The sequence below is a fragment of the Papio anubis genome, chromosome 8 (assembly GCF_008728515.1).
Source record: "Papio anubis isolate 15944 chromosome 8, Panubis1.0, whole genome shotgun sequence".
NCBI lineage: Eukaryota > Metazoa > Chordata > Mammalia > Primates > Cercopithecidae > Papio > Papio anubis.
Genome location: NC_044983.1, coordinates 95,639,203 through 95,663,161, shown reverse-complemented (window position 1 = coordinate 95,663,161; position 23,959 = coordinate 95,639,203). Strand labels below are relative to the sequence as shown.

Here is a 23,959-nt window from a genome sequence, read left to right as displayed (position 1 = left end):
GTAGTGCAGCCGTAGTCACATGTCTAAACCCTGTCAGATTATGACTTTCTTACACTCAAAACTTCCCCAGTGGCTTCTAACTGTACTGGGGAAGAAAATCCCAAGTCCTTATCATAGCCCAAAAGGTCCCACATGATCTGCCCCAACTATGTGTCTGAGCTCATCTCTTGTCACCCTCCTATTTTATACCATTCTTGCTTGATTTTTGAGGGTGCCAAGCATGCTCCTACTTCTAGGCTTTTAAACTTGCAGTTCTCTGCCTGGAATACTCTTTCCCTAGAAAATTTCATGACTCACTTTTTTACTTCATTTGTCTCTACAAGTATTACCTTATTAAAGAGACCTTCTGTCATATAAAATGGCTCACAGACATGTACGTACATGCACTTCTCATCAGTCTCCTCCCCTTTACTCTCTTGTATTTTTCCTCGTAGCATTTATCACCATGTGATTGGGTATGTAATAGGAACTCAAATATTGGTGCAAATAAATGACTCCTTCAATACAAAATGTGTGAGAGGTACTGTAAAATTGGCACATAGTGTTATCACATCTTAATAGTAGCTTGTAGACAGAACTGTGGGATATATCTAGAAATCAACTTTTAGCCTATTGTTATTGACTTAGAGAATAATAAGCTCTTTAAATGACACCCTTAATGAAAATTGTCACATAATTTTCCTCTAAAGTCAGCTATATTTTTTAACAGATTCTTTATAGAATTCCTAAATCTGGGTTTTTGAAAAAAGAAATTAGTGACCATTTAAAATTGTTGGCTCTTTTCCCACTGCTTCTAGTGGACTAGCCTGAAAAAAAATAATTTTCCATGTCTGTGTATATTTTATACCTTATAAAACGCCCTCTCTGAAATCATGGAGGAATTTAAGAAGGAGAAAATTGATAATCATACTTACTTAGTTTCTTTGGAATATTTGCATTTAGACACAACATCAGTAGCAGAAGCAAGACACAACCCGAGCATAGGGGAGGGAAGTGTTGGTGGGCTGACTGGCAGTTTGAGTGCAAGTGGAAGCCACATGGATCGAATAGGAGCCATCCGAGACAACCTGAGTGAAACGGCCAGCACCATGGCACTAGCTGGAGCCAGTATAACGGGGAGTCTGTCAGGAAGTGCCATGGTAAACTGTTTTAACAGGTGTGTGTTTTGGTTTGGTTTGGTTCTGCCTTCTGGTAACTACAAATTATTGATTAGGTGAGAATTTTGAACATAAAGCATGATGATTATATATAACCCTACTATGTCGAGGTTCAAAATAGTACTGTTAAAAATGAAATTTGGGGCCAGGTGCAGTGGCTCACGCCTGTAATCCCAGCACATTGGGAAGCCAAGGCAGGTGGATTGCCTGAGCTCAGTAGTTCGAGACCAGCCTGGGCAACACGGTGAAACCCCATCTCTACTAAAGAAATATAAAAAAGTAGCCAGACTTGGTGGCATGCACCTGTAGTCCCAGCTGTTCGGGAGGCTGAGGTAGGAGGATCACTTCAGCCTGGGAGGTGGAGGTTGCAGTCAGCCGAGATCACCCCATTGAACTCCAACCTAAGTGACAGTGAGACCCTGTCTCAAAAAAAAAAAAAAAGAAAAAAGAAATTTGGTGGTAGATTTCTAAGTCTAAGCAATAACGTTCTGCCAATTTTTTCACTGTCCTTGTCAGATTTTGTATTAAAAATCATTGCTGCAGCTGCTTCAATAGACATTGAAGCAAAGGCAATACTTAAGCCTAGATCTTACCTCTGTGGGTAACAACAGCCGGATGTTAGGAGATGGGACTTCGGCTGAGTCCTGGGGAACAGGTGGAGTCAGGACATCCAGGAATGTGTGAACTGGGACCGGGATCATTGGCTAGGGTCCTTTTATGTATTAATGCTTGCTTACTTTGTTCTCACCAAGTGTTTTATCAATAGCCATATAGATAAGTAGGAAAAATTATCTTCCCCTGTTTCTCTTTAATTCACTACTTTTCACTTAGGCTTAATAGCCTTGCCTTTTTTAAATGTAGGGGAGAATACATGAATTAAAAGATAAATTAGACATATTTATCTTATTTTTCGGTAGTTTGCATTTTAAATACAAACTCTTTGTTATAGTGGTATATATTACCTCTTTTTAAAAAGGCAAATGTTGGCTGGGTTCAGTGGCTCACACCTATAATCCCAGCACTTTGGGAGGCCAAGATGAGAGGATAGCTTGAGGCCAGGAGTTTGAGACCAGCCTGGGCAACATAACGAGACCGTGTCTCTAAAAATATATATAAATAAATAAAATATCAAAAGGCAAGTGTTATTTATAGAGCCATTTTTTAATATAGATGCCCAGGATTTTTGGATTCATTGGTCTGTCATGTTTAATGATTAATACTGTATTCTAACTTTGTGTTTTGCATTGAAACATTACAAAGTGCTGTATCCTGAGTGAGAATAATGGAGTACATTTAAGTGAAAATCCTTTGTGTCTTTTTTGTGTTATTTTATTACTACTTTACTTGGCAGACAGCTAATTTTTCCCATTTTATTTGGATGACTGGTACTATGCAGTGTGCTGCAGTAGAATTTAAATTAAATAAAAGGAAAATTTTAAAAAATGGTTCCTAAAATAGCTTCTGGTTACTGGGGTTCTTAACTGAATTATTTAAGGATACATATTCCAATAGTGCTGATATTAAATATAATTTTGGTGATTTCATACCCCCCCTTTAAGGTTGGAAGTACAAGCAGATGTACAGAAAGAACGGTACAGTCTAAGTGGAGAATCTGGCACAGTCAGCTTGGGAACAGTTAGTGATAATGCCAGCACCAAAGCAATGGCAGGATCCATTCTGAATTCCTACATCCCATTGGACAAGTAAGGAAAAAACTGTTACAAAATCGAAAGTATTTTTAAAATTAATTTAAAAGGAATAATTCCTATCATTAGACAGATTACCAGTGAAAAGTGATTACCAACTGTTAAATTCTCTGAGAAAAGGAAACAGTGAGCTGTCCAGAGTAGGCAAATCTCTATAGATCATAAAGTGGATTTGTGGTTGCCAAGGGCTGGGAGAGGGAAGAATGGAAACTAACTGCTAATGGGTTCAAGATCTCTTTTTGGGATCATGAACATGTTCTGAAGTTAGGTAGTGGTGATAGTTGCACAGCTCTGATCACAACTAAAAATCACTGAATTGTACACTTTAAACGGGAATTATATCTGAATAAAGCTGTTCTTTAAAAAAAAAAAAGTAGCATAGTGTCTAGAACAGCATAAGCAATAAATGTATTTACTACTATTTTAAAAAATTGAAGCATTAGAAAGAATTCTCTTATATCGAGTACATTCTTTAAGTAGACATGTCCTGTGTTAAGATGTTCTCATAGCTTATGTATAGTCTGAATTTTCCACACAGAAACCCTGCCCCCAGTCATCTGAACAAAAAGAAGTCAGCAATTATGTTTGTATTTGTTACTTTTATATTTCAGAGAAGGCAACAGTATGGAGGTGCAAGTAGATATTGAGTCAAAGCCATCCAAATTCAGGCACAACAGTGGAAGCAGTAGTGTGGATGATGGCAGTGCCACCCGGAGTCATGCTGGTGGTTCATCCAGTGGCTTGCCTGAAGGTAAATCTAGTGCCACCAAGTGGTCCAAAGAAGCAACAGCAGGGAAAAAATCAAAAAGTGGTAAATTGAGGAAAAAGGGTAACATGAAGATAAATGAGACAAGAGAGGACATGGATGCACAGTTGTTAGAACAACAAAGCACGAACTCAAGTGAATTTGAGGCTCCATCCCTCAGTGACAGTATGCCTTCTGTAGCAGATTCCCACTCTAGTCATTTTTCTGAATTTAGTTGTTCTGACCTAGAAAGCATGAAAACTTCTTGTAGTCATGGTTCCAGTGATTATCACACCCGCTTTGCTACTGTTAACATTCTTCCTGAGGTAGAAAATGACCGTCTGGAAAATTCCCCACATCAGTGTAGCATTTCTGTGGTTACCCAAACTGCTTCCTGTTCAGAAGTTCCACAGTTGAATCATATTGCTGAAGAACATAGTAAAAATGGAATAAAATCTAATGTTGATTTATATTTTGGTGATACACTAAAAGAAACAAATAACAACCACTCACATCAGACAATGGAATTAAAAGTTGCAATTCAGACTGAAATTTAGGCCCATAAATGCTGCAAAATAATTACCACTGTACAACCGTGTTTGGAGCTGGTTGAACTACATGTGACTTCTTAAGTTTCAGGTTACCAGCAAAAGCCAGGTTTCATTATCATAATGCAGGTACATTTTCTGTGTTCAGCAAGGCATTGTGTGTCATGTGGATCTTAGTTACCAAACTATGAAATGAAGGCTTTAAAAGTGCATTATTTTAAGGATAATAAATTTGAAGAGCAAAGCACGTTTTGTGTGTTTGCCACAAAACATTGCTTGAAGCACATACTTAGATAGAAATTGATCTTAATTTATAATCAATATAAAATACTAATGCAATTCTACAGCATTCAAATGAAAACTTGAGGCTTTAGGGATAAGTGGTTAGTGATATTTTATTGAAACCACTAAGAGATAAGTTTAAAGGAACTGCATAGGTTACTCTCAGTATATGATACTCTTTGTAACATTTCTATTTATATCTGGGTATAAATTTCATTTTTTTTCTTCATATGCAATGTGGTTATATAAAGCTTAAAGCAGCTCATTTGCTACCATTTGGATACTTAGACACTTTGAGCAAGATTGTGGCAGTTTTTGCACAACTTTGAAATAGAAATACGTGGTACTCTATCTTGTATATTGTTGATGCCATCTTAGAGGAAAAATGTAAAGGTAAGTAATTAAGCATATGACAGCAACAAATAAGATATATAAAACTACAAAATAAAGTCCCATTAGGTTATAAGTATTACAAAAAAACCACCTTTCTCTAAGGGGAAATTTGTACCCCATTGATTCTTGGTGCCTTTGGGTTTGACTGGGTTTTAATGGCCTAGTTATTTGAGGATTTTGCTGTGTTGTTTTCCATGTCTTCTCTGGTCACCTTGGATTATATAGAAAAATACAGGAAATAGATAAACATGAATGTGATTAATAATAATGCTGAAAAAGTATTAGCCTACCAAAGACACACTCAGGCTTTAGTGAATAACTTTACATAACCTCAATTTTTAACACATGCGTATCTTCTCCAACCATGAAATCAAAGCACGGTGCAGAGCTTGTACCAAGTACAAAAGGTCCATGTATGATTAGCATTATTTTCTTTTGCTTTTGTTTATGGACAATGTTCAGCTGACATAAGCAGAAGTTGGCCAAAATACTGCCTGTACTGTTAATTTCCTGTATAATTCACTTAAATAAAAGCAGGTTAACCTCAATGATAGCAGTTAAAATGTTCTATCTTATGTATTTCTTTTAAGTATTACCATTATGGTGCTACTGAGCGTTTTCTTTTGGTAAAAAGAAAAATGCCATGGGCTGCGGTCTTCTTCCATCACTTTTCCCTACCAGGTCCATTAATATGCTTATAACACTAGTGCCAGTTATTTTATTTGATAATGCTTATGGTATTTGTATATTTGTTTGCATTCCAATTTTGTTTAATGAGTGTGTAAACTGCATACGTTAAATAAATGTAAATACTAATGTATTGCTGCCTTCTGGTGTGTGCACAAGTGTTTTATTATAAGAATGGGAATATTCATTGGCCCTGTGGTAGTATTCATAAATATTGCAAGCCTTTGTGATTATTCTGCCTTTTGGTCTCAGCCCAAAGGAAAGCATTTGCTGAACTTTTCAACAGTATTAGAAACTACCCTTTTTTCCTGTCTAATTCCTGCTTTTCCACCAGAGGAAAAGATGCCATATACATAAACATAATTTTTTTGAGTAAATTGGTTGAATTTAACTTGAATAAATATATGTATCATTAAATTGTGAAGAGAAATCAGTATTATAAATCCTCATCTTTGAAAAATGGAAAGATCAGCTAACTTGGGAAAAAAGTAAAAAGATCTTAAAAGACTGTTTTAAGAGATTCTATTCTAGCAACATTAGATTATGAAACTGGAGCCATTTAAATTCAAGCTAATTGTAATCAGATGGTTTCTATTCTTGTAGCCTCTGTAAAATGCGTAGATGGTTTTTCTGTTTCTCTGGTATATAGTTAATACTTCATGAAAATAATTTTTTTTTTTTTTTTGAGATGGAGTCTCACTTTGTAGCCCAAGCCTGGAGTGCAGTGGTGTGATCTTGGCTCACTGCCCCCTGGGCTCAAGCAATTCTCGCGCCTCAGCCTCCCAAGTAGCTGGGATTACAGGCGAACATCACCACGCCCGGCTAATTTTTTGTGTGTGTTTTAGTAAAGACAGGTTTCACCATGTTGCCCAGGGTGGTCACAAACTCCTGAGCTCAAGTGATCCGCCCACCTTGGCCTCCCAAAGTCCTGGGATTACTGGCGTGAACCACAATGCTCGACCAAAATAATCTTCTGAATATGTTGACTGCCTTCTTGACATTTCTTTAAAAGGCTGAAGATGAAATGGAAAGCTAAATGATCTTCAGAGGAACACAGCAAAAATAGTGCCCTATAGGAGGCTGTTGCATTCATTCACCCTACACCTTCTGGTGATACTCCCAACCAGTACCACTTCAGTCTCACCTTAAAACTAGCTTCAGAAATTCCTTGTCTCCTGGATCCTTCAAAGTTGGATTAATTTAGGACCAAGCCAGTTTTCCCTGGAGCTCAACTCTGGGCTAGCCTCGAACAAGAGATACCTCCAGGGTATTCAAAATAAACCTTAACTCACTGAAATCTTGTTAAAACTCTTTGTACCTTAAAGCCTGTTGGAAAAATCATCTGGTAATGAGAGAAAAGAAATACAAAGATTATAATAGTATATCCTACTGTTGATTATGTAGGCCACCAATTTAACTGGTAGATTCACCTCAGTGTACAAATGCCCAGCTTCAGAGCGCTGAATTAGTTAGCTTTTTATATTAAATGCACATAATCCACCACTCCTAACTTATTTTGCTGGAAATTGTGTTAATTTGTAAACATGTAAGGCTTTCCCTAGCCTGTTGTCTAGGTAAACGTATAGACCATTCACCAAAGGATAAAGTATATGTTGAAAACCATCAGAGCTATTAATTGCTACATGACATGAGCAAAAGAAACTCCTGCTCCACAGATTGTTTTGCCTTTCCATTCAGAGTCAGCACGCTTCTTACAGATTCTAGTCTGTACTTGGATCTGAGGAAAAAAAATTCTTTTCTCAAGGCTACATTTCATATGGTTCCTTTTAATGGATTTGTTGTTTCATTTATTTCCTTCACTAGAGTATGAGATATCATTGCTAACAGCCAGTGTTTACATACTGGTTGATTTTTGAATGCCAAAAATAGTATTTTACACTTGGGGAGAGTTATGTTATTTAGGGTGGCTATCATTTAATAGATGGATATGAAAAAGTTGGCAGTTTTAAAATTTAGTTCAAATTGAATCACTGTACATCATATGCTAGTCAGAATTTTTGTGACTTCTACCAATTTATTCATTCAACAAAGTAGATGCTGGAAATAACAACATACTACCAAATAAACACCCTGGCTTCAGAAGGCTTATATTAGAATTTGGAGGATACAAAAATAATAAACATGTACATGTAGCTTAAAATAATGGAACCAGATGTAAAATAACCAGATGATGGTTGCTATGAAAAATTTGAGGTGGGCACAATAAGAGTGACTGGGGTTTGGGGGAAGCAGTACTGTTTTATACAGGGCAAAACGGGAAAAGTCTCTGTTAGAAGACATTTGTGCCAAGATCTAAAGGAAATGAAGGAACCATGTAAACATACCTGGTGGATGAACATCTCAGAAGCATCTCCAAGGTGAGTTAGTGGACAATGTGGACATCAGTCTTGAAATCTGAGTTTGCTATCTAATAGGTCAAGTCTGCCACTGTTTTTTCCTTGGTGTCTTGACTGTCCTTGGCACTTTACATTTCCATAAACAGAATAACCTTGTTGTGTTTCACCAATTTTGATTGGGATTACATTGAATCTATAATTATCCCTATAGAAGTCTTTTACATCTTTTGTTAAAGTACATTCCCAGGTACTTGATATTTTTTATCCTATAATAATGATATATTTTTAAAATGTCGTTTCTTTCTTTTTGAGACAGAGTTTCACTCTTGTTGCGCAGACTGGAGTGCAGTGGTGTGATCTCACTTCACTGCAACCTCTGCCTCCTGGGTTCAGGCTTTTCTCCTGCCTCAGCCTCCCGAGTAGCTGGGATTACAGGCGTCCCACCACCACACCCAGCTAATTTCTTGTATTTTTAGTAGAGAAGGGGTTTCATTATGTTAGCCAGGCTGGTCTCAAACTCCTGACCTCTGGTGATCCACCCGCTTCGGCCTCCCAAAGTGCTGGGATTACAGGCGTTAAGCCACCACGCCCGTCCTCATTTTCTGTTCGTAACTAATAGTATACAGAAATACCATTGATTTTGTATAACAATTTTGTATCGGTGAATCTTACTCTTTTAATTCCAATGGTTTATCCCCAGATTCTTTGGGATATCACTGTACAGTTATTTGTGAATATTTGTATTAAACACTTTTACAGTGCTTTGAAGTGTCAAATACTTTCTGAGCACTTTTAAAATAGTAACTTATAGAAAAGCAAACATAAAAAATAATAAAAGAAAAATACAACTTATCAAGTTTACTTATATAACAAACCTGCAAATATACCCCTGAACTTAAAAGTTAAATTAAAAACTAATATTAAGTTGACCTTGAACAGTGAATAGGGGTCATATAATTTAGAAAGGTGCAAAAGATAATTGTATATCAAATTATATATTAAAGTCTTAATTATCATTAGAGTTGGTTCAAAATAAAATACTTATTCCTCAGAACAACTCTGAAGGAGGTATTATCTTCATTACAGATGGAGGTAACTGAGGCACAGAGATATTAAGTAATTTGCCTGGGTTGCACAGCTGCTAAGTGGTAGAGGTGGTATTCCCATTGTTTTGGTTTTTTTCTCTTAGATCATTGCATCATTTATTTATTTTTCTGGCCTTTTGCAGTGGCCAGGACTTCTAGTGTATACTTCTGAATAGCAGTGGTTATAGGGGGCATTGTTGATTTGTTAACCTCAAAGGGAAACCTTTCATCATTTCAGCTATTATTTGTCGCACATATATTTATAGGATATCGTTTATTGAATTTAGTAAATTATCTTCTAACTCCTAGTTTGCCAAGAGTTTTTACCTTGGAAAATATGTTGAATTTTATTGGCTGTTTATTTGGTGGGGGGAGCATCTGCTATATAATTGTGATTACTTTGATATGTTAATGTGGTGAATTTGATTCTTCAAATGTTAACCTAGGGCAGACTTCAGTGATCAGAGTATGTGAGATTGGAATGATGTCTTCCTCGAATGTTTGGTAGAAATTGCTATTAAGACTGTCTGCATTTGAATTGTTTGTTTTTTAGTACAAGAGAGAGCCAGGTTTTCAGGGTTAGTAAGCAGCTCATTTTCATCTATATAAGCAGTAAGATAAGGCAGTCTCTGCTCTGTAAGAGTTGATTAATTCTAGAATGTGTGGGCTGGCTGGTGACAAGATAGTCTTGCTTTCGCTTTTTTTTTTTTCTTTCTAGCCTTTTGCCTAAATAGCACTGGAGCACATACTTCTGCCACTTTTTGTCCTGCATGGAGGTAAAATATAGACATTCATAACACTGTGTGTTCCAGGTATTAATACCTCCAGATTCTTAATTCTGTATTCAAGATATTAGGAGAACAAATCTTAAACTCTAGTCTCATGAGGGCAGGGACCTTGTCTTTCCTTTTATTTTTTCTATACTTATAGTATTTATATAGTATATATAAAGGTATTTATATAGGAAATTCTGATGGGACAGAACAACAACTGAGCAAAGGGAATGAGAATGTTTGTGGACTCAGGGTTGATAACCAGTCACTTCATAATATTGTACAGTAAAATAAGTTGTTTGAAACAATACAGTGGCTGAAAAGACAGTTAACTTTTAACAAGGTTTTATACCAAATACGTTAGTTTACAAATACTCTATCATGTATGACAGCCATTGGAACCTAATTTCCAGGGTTAATATAGCCAAGACATTTTAATTTTGCTTTTGGGGGCTTTTTGTTGCTTTTTTGCTTGTTTAAAGAAAATGTAATACTTTTAACTAGATAAAGAAATCACAGTTGCTTTAGAGGTATCATGAACTGATGTTTTAGAGACTTTCTATTTTGAAAGCTTAAATAAAATGTGCACAAACAAATTATTTCCCCATCCTTTTTTCCTTACCTTTCTGTGTTTTGTTCTCCCCTTCTCTTCTCTGCCTCTTTCCCTCATTATCTTCCCCCATAACCAGTGCAAATGACAAAATGTGTGTGATGCCAGTTTTCTCCATGTTCATAGTCACATACAATGCATATGTACGTTAATTTTCTTGATTTTTTTCTCAGTAATATCTTTGGGAAATCTGTCCAAGTCAACTGTATGACTCCAATTCATTCTTTTTAATGGCTGCCTAAGAATTCTGTAGTATAGATGTGCTGCAGTTATTCAGACATTCTCATATTGATGAGCATTCACTTTGTTATTTGTTGTTTCTTTCTTCAATATAAAACACTGCAGAAAACATTGTAATACTTACATCCTTATATTCTGGTACTTCTAAGTATGGGAGATAGATTCAAGGAAATCAAATGACTAGGTTAAAGTCCATGTATATTGAATTTTTAAAAGGTTACCAGATTGTCTCCCAAAAAAGGCTGTCACAGTTTACAATTTGCTAACAATACAGGAGTTCTCTTTTCCCTGCATTCTACTAACGATAGGTATTAGAGCTTTACAAATTTTTAAACTGTTTGGTGTAAAGTAATATCTATTATCTAATGTTACATTTTCCTGACTAGTAAATGTGTATAGCATCTTGTGTTTTCTTTTTTTTTTTTGGGCCTAGGAGGTGGAAGATGGTATTTGAATTTGCTGTTCTTTAAATTGGCTCTTACATCCTTTGTCTATTTTTATTTATTTTTATTGTTTTCTTGTCAGTTTGAAAGGTATTTTGGCCAGGTGCAGTGGCTCACTTTGGGAGGCTGAGGCAGGAGGATTACTTGAGGCCAGGAGTTCAAGACTAGCCTGGGCAACATAGTAAGACCCCATCTCTGTTAATAAATAAAAATGAAAATAGGGCCGGGTGCAGTGGTTCACACCTAGAATTCCAGCTACTTGAGAGGCTGAGGCAGGAGAATAGCTTGAACCCGGGAGGCAGAGGTTGCAGTGAGCTGAGATCATGCCACTGCACTCCAGCCTGGGCAACAGAGCAAGACTCTATCTCAGAAAAATAAATTAAAAAAAAAAAAGAAAAGAAGCATATCTTTATACTGTAGCTGTTAATAGTTTGACTCTTGTATTTTTCTCCACATACGTCATTTGACTATTTATTAGCATTGTGTGTGCATTCTATTTTATCCTTAAATAAACTTTTAATTTTTGAATATTTTTAGATTTACAGAAAAGATGCAGATAGTTCAGGGTTTCCACATACTCTTTACATTTTTTTTTCTGCAATATGAAACCTGTTGTGTGTCTTTAATTGTAATATTTTAGACCTTCTGGTCATGATTAAGCTCTCCTCTCTTTCTAAATTATACTTGTAGTCTCTTTGGGTAGTTTGTAGTGAGATTTTGAATTTTTCATATTTTTAAAAATCTATCTTCAGTTTATCTTAGCATTTAGTGTAATATAAAGGTCCAGTTTTACTTTCTTCCAGATGGAAAGCCATTTGTGATGGCACTATTTTTAAAGTAATCTTTCCTTTTCCCAGTAATTTGAATACCGTGTTTACACTAGAATCCATTTCTAGATTTCTACCAAAAAGTCTGCTGGGATTTTGACTGAAATACCATTGATACCTATTTATCAATATGAGGAAAACTGGTATCTTAACAATATCAAGTCTTCCTATCCATGAATACAGTATATCTGTCCTTTCAGTTTTTAAATTTCTCTCAACAGTGCTTTATAGTTTTCAGTGTACAGATCTCTTAAAAATATCAATTTATGATTACATTCATTACTAGTATACAGAAATAAAATAATCTTTGTATATTGATCTTGAATCCTACGACCTTGTAAATCAAAGTGGCTTGATCTCAGATCACTGCAACTTCCGCCTCCCGGGTTCAAGCAGTTCTCCTGCCTCAGCCTCCAGAGTAGCTAGGATTACAGGCGTGTACAACCACGCCTAGTTAATGTGTGTGTGTGTGTGTGTGTGTGTGTGTGTGTGTGTGTGTGTGTTTTAATACAGAGTTTCGCCATGTTGGCCAGGCTGATCTTGAATTTCTGACCTCAGATGATCCGCCTGCCTCGGCCTCCCAAAGTGCCAGGATTACAGGCATGAGCCACCCTGCCAGGCCTCTATAGGGTTTTCTTCATAGATAATTGTGTCTGCAAGTAAAGAAAGGTTACTTCTTTTCCAATCTGGATGCCTTTTATAACATGTTAACCCCTTCTGGCTTCAACCTCTAGTACAGTGTTAAATAGAAAGGGTAAGAGGACATCTTTACCTTGTTTCCAGTGATGGGGTGGAGGTAGACTTTCGGCCTTCCTCAGTTTTTATCCCTCCTGGCAAGTTCTTGAAAAACTCAAGTAGGTGGCCTTATCAGGATTGATTGGAAAACCGCAGAGTTTGCCTCTTAAGTTATTCACTACTTTGGGTGATTTGCTTTTCCCCACCCCACTTCGTTCATTTTTCACAATTGAGATACAGTTTGCATACTATAAAATTCACATTTTAAAGTGTACAATTCAGTGTTTTTACAAGGTTGTACAACTGTTACTAATATCTGACTCCAGAACATTTTCATCACCCCAGAAAGAACCCTTTACCCATTAGTAGTCAGTTCCCACTTCCCCTTCCTCTCAGTCCCTGGCAACTACTAATTTACTATCCCTATGGGTTTGTCCATTCCGGACATCTCACATAAATGGAATAATAAAATGTGGCCTTTTGTGTCCCGCTTCTTTCACTTATTACTTTCAAAGTTCATCCAAGGGACAGCATGTATCACTACCTCATTCTTTTTTATGGCTGAATAATATTCAGTTGTATGGATATGCCACATTTTTGTTTATCCATTCATTAGTTGATAGACATTTGGGTTGTTTCCACTTTTTGGCTATTATGAGTAGAACTGCTATGAACATTTGTGTACAAGCTTTTGTGTGAACATATGTTTTCTACTTTCTTTCAGTAATAGGGGTTGCAGAATTATTGGATCAAAATGGCAACTCTCTGTTTAAGTTTTTGAGGAGCTGCCAAACTTCCAAAGCAGCTGCACCATTTTACATTCCCATCAGCAGTGTATGTGGTTTTTAATTTCTACACATCCTCACCAGTACTTACTATTGCCCACCTTTTTTATCGTAGCCACCCTAACAAAATCTTTGCCCTTGTTTTAGAACAAGTATGAATTAGGATCAAAATTATGTTTATTGAAGTAGTCGTCCCAATCCACTGCTTAATTACAGAAAATAATTGGTCCTGTTTTGCCAGGCAGTGTGTAATTCCAGCACAGCAGTTTGGGAGGCTGAGACAGATGGATCACTTGAGGTCCGGAGTTCAAGACTAGCCTGTCCAACATGATGAAACTCCATCTCTACTAAAAATAAAAAAATTAGCCAGGCGAAGTGGTGCACACCTGTAATCCCAGATTCTTGGGAGGCTGAGGCAGGAGAATTACTTGAACCTGGGAGGCAGAGGTTGCAGTGAGCCGAGATTGTGCTACTGCACTCCAGCCTGGGTGATAGAGCAGGACTGCGTCTCAAACAAAACAAAGAACAAAAAACAGCTGATACAAAAGGGACACCCTGGCCTTTTTAAAAATAAAAACAAATTGGTCCTATTTTACAGATGGGAAACTGATACAAAAGAGATCTAATGGCAGGTAGTAAGATTAAATTTTAGGCTATTTTTGAACTTGGGTCACTATTAAAAATAGAATATTAATTCAGGTTGCTTTGTAAGTCTCCTGTCTGGTTTGTGTTTCCTGTACTGTGAAGCATACCTGCAGTGGCAGAATTTTTCTTACCAAGTTCCTTCCTTGTGCAATGTGGTACTGGAAATTCTACAGTAAAGTAATCCAGTCACACTGAGCTCTTCCTTCTCATTGACCTGAGTCTATTTCTAAACATGGCTTAGGTTTTACCTCTTCCTGAAATGTTTTCGAGTAACCCTATTTGGCCCTTTTAGTACCTTTAACACTTGAACGTTTCATTGATGCTGTTTTCTCCTAGGAGAGTCTCTTGCACTTGGTGTTACTGCCAGTTTTTTTTCCAGATGAAGTATGAGCTCATTAAAAGCAGGGGCTATCTTTTTAAAAGTGTATCCCCCACAATACTTATTCAGAGCGTCATAAATAGTGTCATTCACTGGCAGTGCTTATGCAATTCAGATGTTAATTATTGCATCCTCAGCTTCTATGCCAGTAGATCATAAATTCTAACTTCCCTAAGCATCATAAGAGAGATTTTTAGATTTCCAGCCCCCTAGATTGTTAAGATTCTCAAGTGACTCTGTGCAAACATTTCAAGAACTACTGTTTGAGAAATATTTAGAGTGTCATTGTAAACATTTCTGTAATAGGAACTTCCTAATCTGAACTGTGGCGACAAGAACACCAATGGGGCAGTGTCCTCTGGATTCATTTATTCAGCAAACTTTACTAAGCATCCATTAGCCTATACCAGACTCTGGACTTAGTGTATTGGTTCATCCTCAAAACAATGACAGATTGGAAAATAAAGATGCTATTGCAAACATTCTCTGTAGCTCAAGTTGTGGGGTAACCTCTTGGCTGTTGTACCATGACTGACTAATTTCCAGGAGATGGCACCAGAGGTCCAAGACTAACTGCTTCTCTCCATATTAATATTGCTATTGGAGGGATCTTAATATGTGCCTCTTCTCCAGTAAATAACTATTAAGGTGTCCATACTATTTGAAAAGAGGTTTCTTATGTTTTTCTAACACATAGATGAGATCATTATACTTAAGAAAGCAGTTAGACACATGGAAGGAAAGATAAGGTGCTTATCAAATAACAGAAGGCATTTTACATTAACCACATAAACCAGTAACCCTAAATGGTAGGAAGATACCCCATTTTGCAGACGAGGAACCTGAAGACTGCAAGGTCATACAGCTCCTAAGTAGAGCTGGGATTTGATACCAGGTGTATCTGATGCCAAAGTCTGTGCTCTTAAGCAGTTTCCCAGAGGAAAAGGAGAGCTGCTGAAAGCAGTTAGTCTCTTGCTTTTCATTGATTCTTCTGATATCAATTGACTTTCGGCCACTTCTTTGATTTTTGGCAAAAGGCATCAAAATCTATAAACTCGGCTGGGTGCAGTGACTCATGCCTGTAATCCCAGCACTTGAGGAGGCTGAAGCAGGAGGATCGCTTGAGGCCAAGAGTTTGAGACCAACCTGGGTAACATAACGAGACCCTGTCTCTACTTTAAAAAAAAAAAAAAAAAGCCGAGCATGGTGGTGTACGCCTGTAGACCCAGCTATTCAGGAGGATGAGGCAGAAGGACTGCTTGAGCCCAGGAGGTTGAGGCTGCAGTGAGCCATGATTATGCCACTGCGCTCCAACCTGGGCAACACAGCCAAGACCCTGTCTCTAAAAACAAGCGAAAAACCTATAAACGTGACAAAATTCATAGTACTCTAGAGATAGATTTCTCCTTACAGACATCCCTTTTTGATAGAGCTCAGGCAGGAGAATTCTGTGACTTGCACATCAGTTTTTAGGGAGTCCTTTTGGTCTGAGTGGTACCTACAGGCTAATAGGAAAGTGAAACAAATTCCAACTACACACTTTGCTCCATCCTCTTCCTAGAGAGCAAAACCCATGTGTTAGGAAAGAAACTATAAGAAAATACATTTGAAATCACTTTAACAACATGCTGTGCCATAACTCATGCTTAATCTCTGCACATAACATAGAATCAAGCCTTCTGAACTACTTCCTGGGAGGCCTCTAGTGAATAGTATACTACCAATAGGCATCACCACTTGGTAGGATAAAGGGAGTTTTCACGAAGATGCCTAAGTGGAAATGAAAAGGTTAAGCTTAAAAGCTCCATGTCTTTGAAGCTTTCCTGACAAATAACAAATTCTCAATATATCTATCACTTTGCAGTCTCAACTTGTAGAGGCCTTTTCATTTTAAGATCTTGCTCATGAAGGAGGCACTCTCTGAATTTGCCTAGATTATGGCTCACTCTGAGCAGTTAAGAAATATAATAGCCTGTCTAGACTCAGTATCATAGCTGTCCTTAAGGTTTGCTTTCTTTCCCTTCCAAATTTCACCTTTTCCCTCAAATCCCAGATAGCAAAAGGGCCAAACCAGTCACAGTTTGTCAGCATTTCACAATACACAATATCCTTATGTGTGTTCTTATTTGGAGTTCAATATAAGTGAAACGATTTAGATGAGATGATCTGTAACAATATTCTCCAGGCTACAATGTAATACAATTCTATGACTAAGAAAAGGCTGCTGGGGGCTGGGCGCGGTGGCTCACGCCTGTAATGCCAGCACTTTGGGAGGCCAAGGTGGGCGGATCACGAGGTCAGGAGATCGAGACCATCCTGGCTAACACGGTGAAATCCGGTCTCTACTAAAAAATACAAAAAATTATCCAGGCCTGGTGGCGGGTGCCTGTAGTCCCAGCTACTTGGGAGGCTGAGGCAGGAGAATGGCATGAACCCTGGAGACGGAGCTTGCAGTAAGCCAAGATCATGCCACTGCACTCCAGCCTGGGTGACAGAGCGAGACTCTGTCTCAAAAAAAAAAGGCTGCTGGGTTTGATCAAGGATGTTGAGAGGAGTTTTAATTCAATAGTGATGGGAGGCAGAAGCCAAAATTCCTTCAAAAAAGGATTCAATGAGAGGTGGGGAAAATGGAGAATCATTTTATTTTTCATTTTGTCTTGTAAACAAAGTTATCCAGTTTTGAAAGCAATGGTATATGGAAAGATGGAAGGTTGAGAAGGACTTTTCTTTAGGTGAGGAATAGCTACATAGGTTTATAGGCTGACAGGATGGCAGCAATGAAAAGGGAGATACGAAAGAGAAGGTATTATTCTCAGAGGAGAGACCTAGAAGAAAAGGGAGGGATAAGATCAGGGGTCAGCATTAGAGAGGGGTAAGACTACTTTCAGAGAGGAACAGTTGGAGGCAGAGGATCTGGTGATGAGTCAAGAGGAGGGGAAGCTGATTGGAGTAGTCCTATGGGATGGTCCATTACTTCAGTTAAGATCAGGAGGCTGAGGGTGACCATGGAAGCATGTGTTAACAACTCCAGAGGCCAGACATTAAGAGGCTGGACATAGGAGGTGTGGAATCCTGCATTCAAGATCTGCACACAGGTAACTTTCACATTGCCCACGAGCCAGAAATAGTAATGATATTAGTCTCTTAAAAGTGTGCAATTTAGGAAGTATTTTCATGTTATTTTGCAACAAACCTGTCATCCCAGATGATATTTACTTAACATTTAAAAATAAGCAAACTTAAGCCCAGAGTGATTGTGATTTGCTCGGATGTTTTACACCTAGTAAATAATTGTCACACAGTTTTAATTCAAGGACTTTTAGTTTCTTTCCTTTCCTTTTCTAACATTTTGTCTTTCACCCTTTTTGTCTAGAAACTTTGTTCATAAAGTCCCTAAGGCATGAGTTAAGCTCTGATGATTAAATAACCCACACTCTGTATGGAATTACTTTTGAGACTTTTCTCCTTCCAGATACACAATTTACAGCAAACCAATTAGATATAACAAGTGCTGACATTCCACTAAAATACTTTAGGTAATATATGTACCCACAAATATAATTATAAAATTACTAAGCATCATTCATTCAGTGAATAATTTACTGAATCTATTATGCCAGGCATTTTGCTGAGCACTTTGGGAAACAGAACTGAACCAGATATTTTATGTCAGACAAGTAAACTCAGAAACACCAAAACAATGTGGGTAAGACATCCTGTGCAAACGCAGTTAATCTTGGGTGTGTGTTCCATGTTTGTGTAATGAAATCTCTGCCAGGATGAAATATTAGATGTGGGGACTGAGAGCAAGGAAAGTTTAGAAGCCCAGGTTTCTTAGGCCAGTGTGTGAATGCTTTTGTGGAACTATGGGATAAGTGAAGTCTGAGTTTCAGGGGACAGAGTTCCATTTAGGGCATGTATGGTTACAGTATCTGAGACATCTGTGTAGAGATGAACAGTTTGAAGTTGGCTTTACAAGTCGAAGCTCAGGAAAGATTTAAAGGCTGAAGAAAGAAGAGATACAGAAACAGACTGAGAGGTTAAGTGTTTGGGTATAGTACCAACAATAAAAATCTCAGTGGCTTAACAAAAAAAGCATAAGCTTGTTCATTCTGTGTGTCCAATATGGACTGGCAGAACCCTGCTTCAAACCAGCATTCAAAGAACCAGGCTGACCAAGCCAGTCATCTTGTAACTGCACTGACTGCAACAGGAAGCCTTGTCACTGTAGCAAGGGAAAAGATCAGGGAGGGTTTGGGGCCAGATCTTGCATACTTTGGCTCAGAAGTGACACATCACTTTTACCTAAACCCTACTGGCAGAAGTGGTCATGTGGCCCCAACCAATTACAAAGAGGCTGAAAAGTACAATCTTGTGTATGCCCAGAAGGGGAAGAAAACCAGGTCTTAGTTAAGAGTAGAATGCCAGAGTATAATTAAAATTGTGATATTTTCTGCCATTTTTTATGCAATTTTCTGTTCTATCCAGCTATCACACAAGCCACATGTTCCAGTAATATTAAGATTCATGCAGTTCTCTGAACATGCCAAGTAACTTCACACTTTCATTCAACCTGCACCTTCAATATGCACTTTGATACCCTTGCATCTTGTTTCCTCTGCCTGGCACATCCTTTTCTCTTATCCATATGACATACTCAAGCTGTGGAAGAACTGTGCCCCATAAGAAACCTTTCCTAACCCTCTCTCAGGCAGGCCTGGGCATTCCTCTTGCTCTGTGTTACCACTATAAATACCAAAATTGCCACTTTACATTCACTGATCTGCTTTTACTCATCTGTAGCTGTTAAGGAATAAGGACCTGAACCATTAGTCCATTCACATATTTAATATTTTCCATTACACAGCACAGAGTATATGAACTCAAAAGATAGACTGCCCAGGTTTGGATCTTGGAGAGCACTTGCAACATTTGTAAATCCTCATTAATTTATACAACCTTCTGTTCTATTGTTTCCTCATCTGTAGCAGAGTTATGAAGATTAAATTAGACAATGTGTGATAAGTGACACACAGTGCCCAGCACAAAGCTCAACAAAATCACCTACAGTTATTAATGTCACTGTGTCAGGCACCAAAAGAGAAAGTTCCCTTATGTCTCTAAAGTTAATTTCAAGTTGCTATGTATAGGAAAAGAGTGGTCCCATTTCTGTAAGTAAACTCCATACATAGGATACGTGTCTAACAATCCACCATTTACTTTTATAAAAATTCAGTCACATTAAAAAGGAGAAATTTTGTTTGAAGACTAAAGTCCCATTACAGATTTTTCAATTATGAACAAAGAAAGCAGTTTCAAAGAAAAATGGCACAGTTTGAAAGATACTGTTTACCCAAGATGAGTTAAAATATTCTGTAACTATAAAAGATTAGATAAAATAATAATGAATATGGAAATAGTAAACATGATACTAACTTTTATCTTCACTTCTAAGTGAATAAGAAAATGCTCCAGAAAGGGGGAACGCACTATAAACCGCAGCAATAAATGACAGTACACTGATGGAGATTGAAATTCCTTCACTTTGACCCAGTCAACAAAGGAGCTTTCAACATATATGAGTTCTTCATGTTCTTTTACAGTAAAGGAATAAATGTAGTCATAAAAGCAGAAAAAAAAGGGGGGAAAGGGGGACATTCAAATATTTGGTAAAATATGGAGGTAATAATTCAGATATAAATGCAGGCTTAGTTTGCTTTAATACAGTGGTTGGTTTTTGCTTATATAAGCAATATATAAAGGAAAGTAGCTTTTTAAAATCTAGTAAAAAGTGGTAGAAATTTTTGGCAATTTTTGTTCTTACCTATTAGGCAATGTTTCCATATTAGAAAAAATAAATTCCTCTTATAGCTCTAAATATTTCATTTCTTATTATAGACTTCAGTGTTGCATTTCATTTCAACTGACTGTAACCCACGAGTACTAGTACAAAATGGGATTTATGTGTATCTTAGCAGGATATGTGATATAATAATCACTGTTAATGACTGCCACTTTTAAAAAAGAATGTTAAAGAAATTCATTTCTATCAAACTTAAGAGGACTCCTTCATAGCCCAAAGAAATGCAACTTAACTCAAAATTTTAACAAGTAATTAAAATAATATGTATATTATAAATTAAAATGCATTTTTAGCAAGTTTCAAATATACTTATTTGGCTCTGGTACATAAGAAAATATTTACAACTAATAAAAAGCAGATTGTAGAATATACATGTTCTATGTAGGAAAATAAGTAAAATGTTTTATAGTGCAGACCAAAAGATCTTTTCTAGGCCAGGTTTTATCCATGCAACTCTGTTACAATACCATCTCATTAACATGCCTGGAACACGTACATGCATGGAAGAAATCTAATTATCTTGATTTAAAGCTCATACTGCCTTTTTAGGGCTTGTATATCTTCTAAAGTAAAATGGTTGTTTGGTGTGTCTGAAAGGTCCTTAAACAGCTGTTCAATTAGCTCCTCTTGGCCCTTGCTAATTAGTGTCAACATCATCTAAAAGCAGCAAAAAAAGAAAAAGAATGTTAGCATAAGTAACATTTTTAAGTTACAGAAACCCTAATAAGACCAATCTGTATTAATAAAATACTTAGCCACTTACCTTAAACCTTTCTGCTTTACTCAGATATAAAAGATGCTGATACACCAGTGAGGGATCTTTTTCAATAAGATTATTTTTCAGAGACTGAATGAGGAGGAGGAATGTATCCCCTTCAAGTTTGTTACTTAACAACATCGGCAAATCTTTTGGTGCAGTGATGGCTAAAAGATGTGCACAGGCTTCTTTATCCTTCCTGGTACTGAGAGCATTTATAATCTGACCAAATTCATAGGCATTATTAGGCTTGGCTATCGGAAGTTTCTCAGGGTCTTCTGGTGACCCACTGCTTTTGTCTCCCTTCTCAGAAGCAAGGCATCCCGTGGAGACCTCCCCTGCGGGTCTTCCAGGCTCCTCCTCATTACCTTCATTCACCTTCATGAGGTAAAAAAAACGCATTGTGACACTGAACCACAATCACCACACATACCCTAAGTACGTCTGTCAGAATGAGAATTGAAAACTACTAGTAGACTGTATTGTAGTCCAGTTCCAAGTGAAAAATTTGTAATAATTTTTTTTAGGAAGAGAAGTTTTAGGGTATAAGATCCAATTCATAAAAGTTTTAAAAAATTATTTGACATTGAAACTATGACAACAAAATTTAATTTTTAGACCTTCCCATAAATACAATTGTTGTATAAATGCCCATATCAGTTTTATCTCCTTTTCACAATAAATTTTAACAGAGAAATTAGCTTACATTGCTCGATTATCCTAAAACAGTTTTTTCTTCCTTCCTTAAAGAGAGAAAAAAAAAAAACTTTCCTAGCTTCTCTTACATATTAGCCTCTTACTCTTAGTGGAAATGTGAGACTATAAATGGGGTATTAGCATTCATGAATGTACAGGGATTCACAGCCTAACATTCTTCCCTAATATTAGAGAAAAACATTTTAGTTATCTGAATCACAAAGGCAGTTTGATCCTGAGGTAGTTTGAGATCTCTGATGAGGTAGTCATATTTCAGAGTGCTAAAAAGGTCTGAATCAATCTGGAAAACCTCTATGAGGTGAGGTTTTCAGGGCCCCTGTAACAAAATCAGTCCCGTCAGGATTCTCCAGGTGTACCCTGAAGCAAAGTCAGTGGCCGTTGGTTCCCAGTGTACTTTGGAGTGGGAGCAGTACAGATGGAGGCCAAAGAAAGGAAGAACTGCAGTAACGCAGAGATTCCCAGTACCATCCATGGACCCACGTTGGGAAATAAATGGCTATCATTGCAAAGGAGACATTTTGTTGCTGGTTAAAATTTTGTCACTGATCATCAGAATAAAAACAAAAATTAAAAATGTTTTAGAACTCATAGGAATATGACCTTAGAATCCAGTCTAAGGTCCCCAAAAGAGTACTTTAAAAGATAATCAAATACAAATACCTCTTGAATCTCAATTTTCCTTCTCTCCTTTTCTTTGTTGAATGATGCTGTCTTATCCTTAAGATTAAGGAGTCTAGTTACCTCTTCCAGTTCCATCTTTGCCTCAATAATACTTGAGTCTAGTAGGAGAACTTTATTGAGATCAATTAAGCTTTTCTGATAATTCTGTAAGTAGGAAGACAAGAGAAAATAACTTTCATAAATAGAAGGAGCCTAGAGTAACCTGAGTGGGAGTGGGGTTGACGAAGTGAGTTGTGCAGTATGTGTGCAGGGTCCACTTTAATACCACTCTTATAAAGTGAGCCTAAGGGGTGAGTATGCAGCTGAAATATTATAACCCATAATACAGTGAACATCTACTATAGAAGAAAAAGCACAGGATCTGGAGTTAGAAAACGCAAGTTAAATTCTGTATCACCACAACCTTCCCAGTCCCTGACGCATTAAGCACTTGTTGCTTGCTGAATGAATAAATGAAAGAATGAACTCATCCTTGTATTAGCACCTACTAGCAATGAAACTTAAACAAGATCCTACTTAACCTTTCTGGGCTTCAGTCTTCTCATCTTTAACATAAAGGGAACAAAAGCTCTATTCAAAGTTTCACAAGGCTGTACCAAGAAATAAATGAATAAATAATAAGTGGCTTAAACCTATAAAGAACTATGCAAATGGTAGTTATTATAATACTTTTGTTCCATAAAATCCTTCCAGGTTGTTTATTCTTTGAAATTGGCTAGAGTCAACATTTAATCTTCCATGAGTCACACAATACATTGAAGAAGTTGAGGGGAAAGAAAGGGCATTTAACAAGACATGACCACTGAATCTAGTAGCAGAGACAGATGCCCCAAAGTCAGTCTGTTGTGACAAGCTATGTTCTAAACTACAGACTAGACCCATGTTTTGAATAAACCAAACTGAAGAGGCAAAGAGCTGCAAGGATGTGTAACCTCTTTAAGTATTCATGACACATCACTAACAGCATGCACAAGAGGCTGAGCACAGATAAGCTGAGCTAGTGATTATGTGACATTCCTGGGGGCCTAGCTGTAATCCCACATGTCTTTCCCCTCCCCCGTAGCAACACACCAGAGCAAGAGGGATATATTTAAAGGGATAACCTTAAATCTGCTCTAATTTATAAAAGTAAATTATTTACAAAGTATAACAAATCTCCAGATACCACTGTCCTACACCAGCACTGCAACCTACTAGGGGGGAAAATGACACTGTATGTATATTCTAAGTGTTCTAGGCAGGGAGCCATACCTGAAAGGCAAGGGAGTGGAGCAGGAGGGCAAGCTGAGGAAGTAATACAAGCTAATTCTTACCATTTTAAGCATTTTACAAGTATTACTCTCACAACAGCCCTATAAATATTACCTTTTATTGTTCCCATTTTAAAAATGAAGAATGGGATGATCACGACAGCAATGACCAGAAAGTGGATGATTACACAGTGTGGAGCTCAAGGGAAAGGACTGGAAATAGAGACCTGTGAGCCACAGCCTTGGAAATGGAAGCTCAACACCCTAGGAGTCAATGGGATCATTTTCATGAAT

General features: G+C 37.3%; 2 protein-coding genes across 14 annotated transcripts in view; one reads left to right on the top strand and one right to left on the bottom strand.

Annotated features, from left to right (window-relative positions):
* RNF19A (ring finger protein 19A, RBR E3 ubiquitin protein ligase) overlaps positions 1-23,959 on the top strand; it is a 104,082-nt gene that overhangs the window by 47,960 nt on the left and 32,163 nt on the right. For 4 of the 5 annotated variants that reach the window (XR_002523907.2, XM_017962193.3, XM_017962194.3 and 1 more), the window contains exons 8-10: positions 943-1,156; positions 2,717-2,860; positions 3,475-3,614. Coding sequence is in view for 4 of the 5 variants with exons in the window: in XM_017962193.3 (XP_017817682.1) it covers positions 943-1,156; positions 2,717-2,860; positions 3,475-3,614 (498 nt within the window). In the remaining variant the exon portion in view is untranslated. Of the gene's footprint in view, positions 1-942; positions 1,157-2,716; positions 2,861-3,474; positions 5,652-23,959 lie in introns of those variants that run through there. The other variant, XM_003903026.4, reaches the window with a different exon arrangement.
* Positions 3,928-23,959, bottom strand: part of SPAG1 (sperm associated antigen 1) — a 96,025-nt gene continuing 75,993 nt past the window's right edge. For 6 of the 9 annotated variants that reach the window (XM_021942530.2, XM_009213423.4, XM_021942531.2 and 3 more), the window contains 3 exons: positions 22,395-22,559; positions 21,024-21,395; positions 19,921-20,917 (listed from right to left, as the gene is read on the bottom strand). In XM_021942530.2, the coding sequence (XP_021798222.2) occupies positions 20,786-20,917; positions 21,024-21,395; positions 22,395-22,559 (669 nt within the window). In that variant the 3' untranslated portion in view covers positions 19,921-20,785. Of the gene's footprint in view, positions 4,035-6,662; positions 6,861-19,920; positions 20,918-21,023; positions 21,396-22,394; positions 22,560-23,959 lie in introns of those variants that run through there. The other 3 variants (XR_004185887.1, XM_021942534.2, XM_021942538.2) reach the window with 3 other exon arrangements.